Source organism: Bos indicus, chromosome 1, assembly GCF_029378745.1.
Source record: "Bos indicus isolate NIAB-ARS_2022 breed Sahiwal x Tharparkar chromosome 1, NIAB-ARS_B.indTharparkar_mat_pri_1.0, whole genome shotgun sequence".
Taxonomy (NCBI): Eukaryota; Metazoa; Chordata; class Mammalia; order Artiodactyla; family Bovidae; genus Bos; species Bos indicus.
This window is the reverse complement of record NC_091760.1, coordinates 5606188-5607349: the sequence shown is the minus strand read 5'-3', so window position 1 is coordinate 5607349 and position 1162 is coordinate 5606188. Positions and strand designations below refer to the sequence as shown.

The window sequence follows — 1162 nt, the reverse complement described above, 5'->3', positions numbered from 1 at the left end:
TGAGTGCCTGAGCATGTGAGATACAAGAAATACTTGGAGAAGGTATTATTTTTGGTGCAAATACAAGAAGAAATGCTTGTAGTATATCAAAGAACTCAAGGTTCAAGCACCCTGTTAGCCCAGTCTTTGAAAGAGGCCATAGCACCTCAAGAAAGACTAATTCACAAGATTTGTTAGAAACAATGAGCCATTTTATTGAGAATAAGGGGTTTTTCATGCTATAGAATGTTAGGATCATTAACACAATCATAACAGAGACTCAGAGATTAAGGGAGTAAAGGCTAACATTTGGAAGAGTCAGATGATATCACCATAGAACCTCAGATTTCAAGGACATCGCTCTAAAAATGGAGGTCAAAGCCTCTGTCACACATACAATTTCTTGCAAGTACAAATCATGGGTTACAGATCCTCAAAGCAGTATAATCTTTAGATTCCTCATTTCAGAAGCAGAGTAGGCTAAGGGTGATGTTCTAGCAGCAAGAATAACATCTCCTGTAGCAAACTGGCCAGTAGCTGCCATAGCCAGAGCCATATCCACAGCCATATCTGGTTCCATAACCACAGCCATATCCTGTCCCATATCCACAGCCATATCCACAGCCGTATCCACAGCCATATCTACTTCCATATCCACAGCCAGAATAGGGGCTGAACCCACAGCTGTAGCTCTTTCCACAGCCATAGCCACAGGAGTTGCCGTAGTAGTTACAACACATGTTGTCAAGGCAAGAGGGTTCAGGTAGACTGCAAGAGGCTGTTTCTGAAGTGTGTGTGTCTTCTCCCCATGGACCTTTATATACTGTCAGTAATTGGCAGAGCATACCATTCATTCCCTGACATAGACAACAAATATGGAAGCAACATTATGAGCCAGTCACGTCACCACTGACAATCACTAAAGTTTGCTTAAAATAGCTCATTATTTGAGAGACTCCTGTTTCATTTTAAGAGCTTCACTTTAATTTGTTCTGCTGACAAACTGTCTTAGTAGAATCGTGTGGCCCAAAGCTGATCATTTTCAAAATCTCCTCTCATTTAACAGATACCTTATAAAACAAGCTTGTTGGGGAATGTCAGATGATTTTGCCTCCTTTTCTCTCTCAGTTTTCCAAAATACCTGCTTCTGACCACAGGAAAAGGAATATTCCTGTCTCCTTTC

General features: G+C 41.0%; 1 protein-coding gene across 1 annotated transcript; it reads right to left on the bottom strand.

Moving 5' to 3' along the window:
* Positions 1-201: 201 nt before the first annotated feature.
* Positions 202-1162, bottom strand: LOC139177611 (keratin-associated protein 21-1-like). Its single transcript, XM_070773919.1, has one exon. It carries the CDS (start codon positions 831-833, stop codon positions 474-476), a length of 360 nt encoding a protein of 119 aa, XP_070630020.1. The 5' UTR covers positions 834-1162; the 3' UTR covers positions 202-473.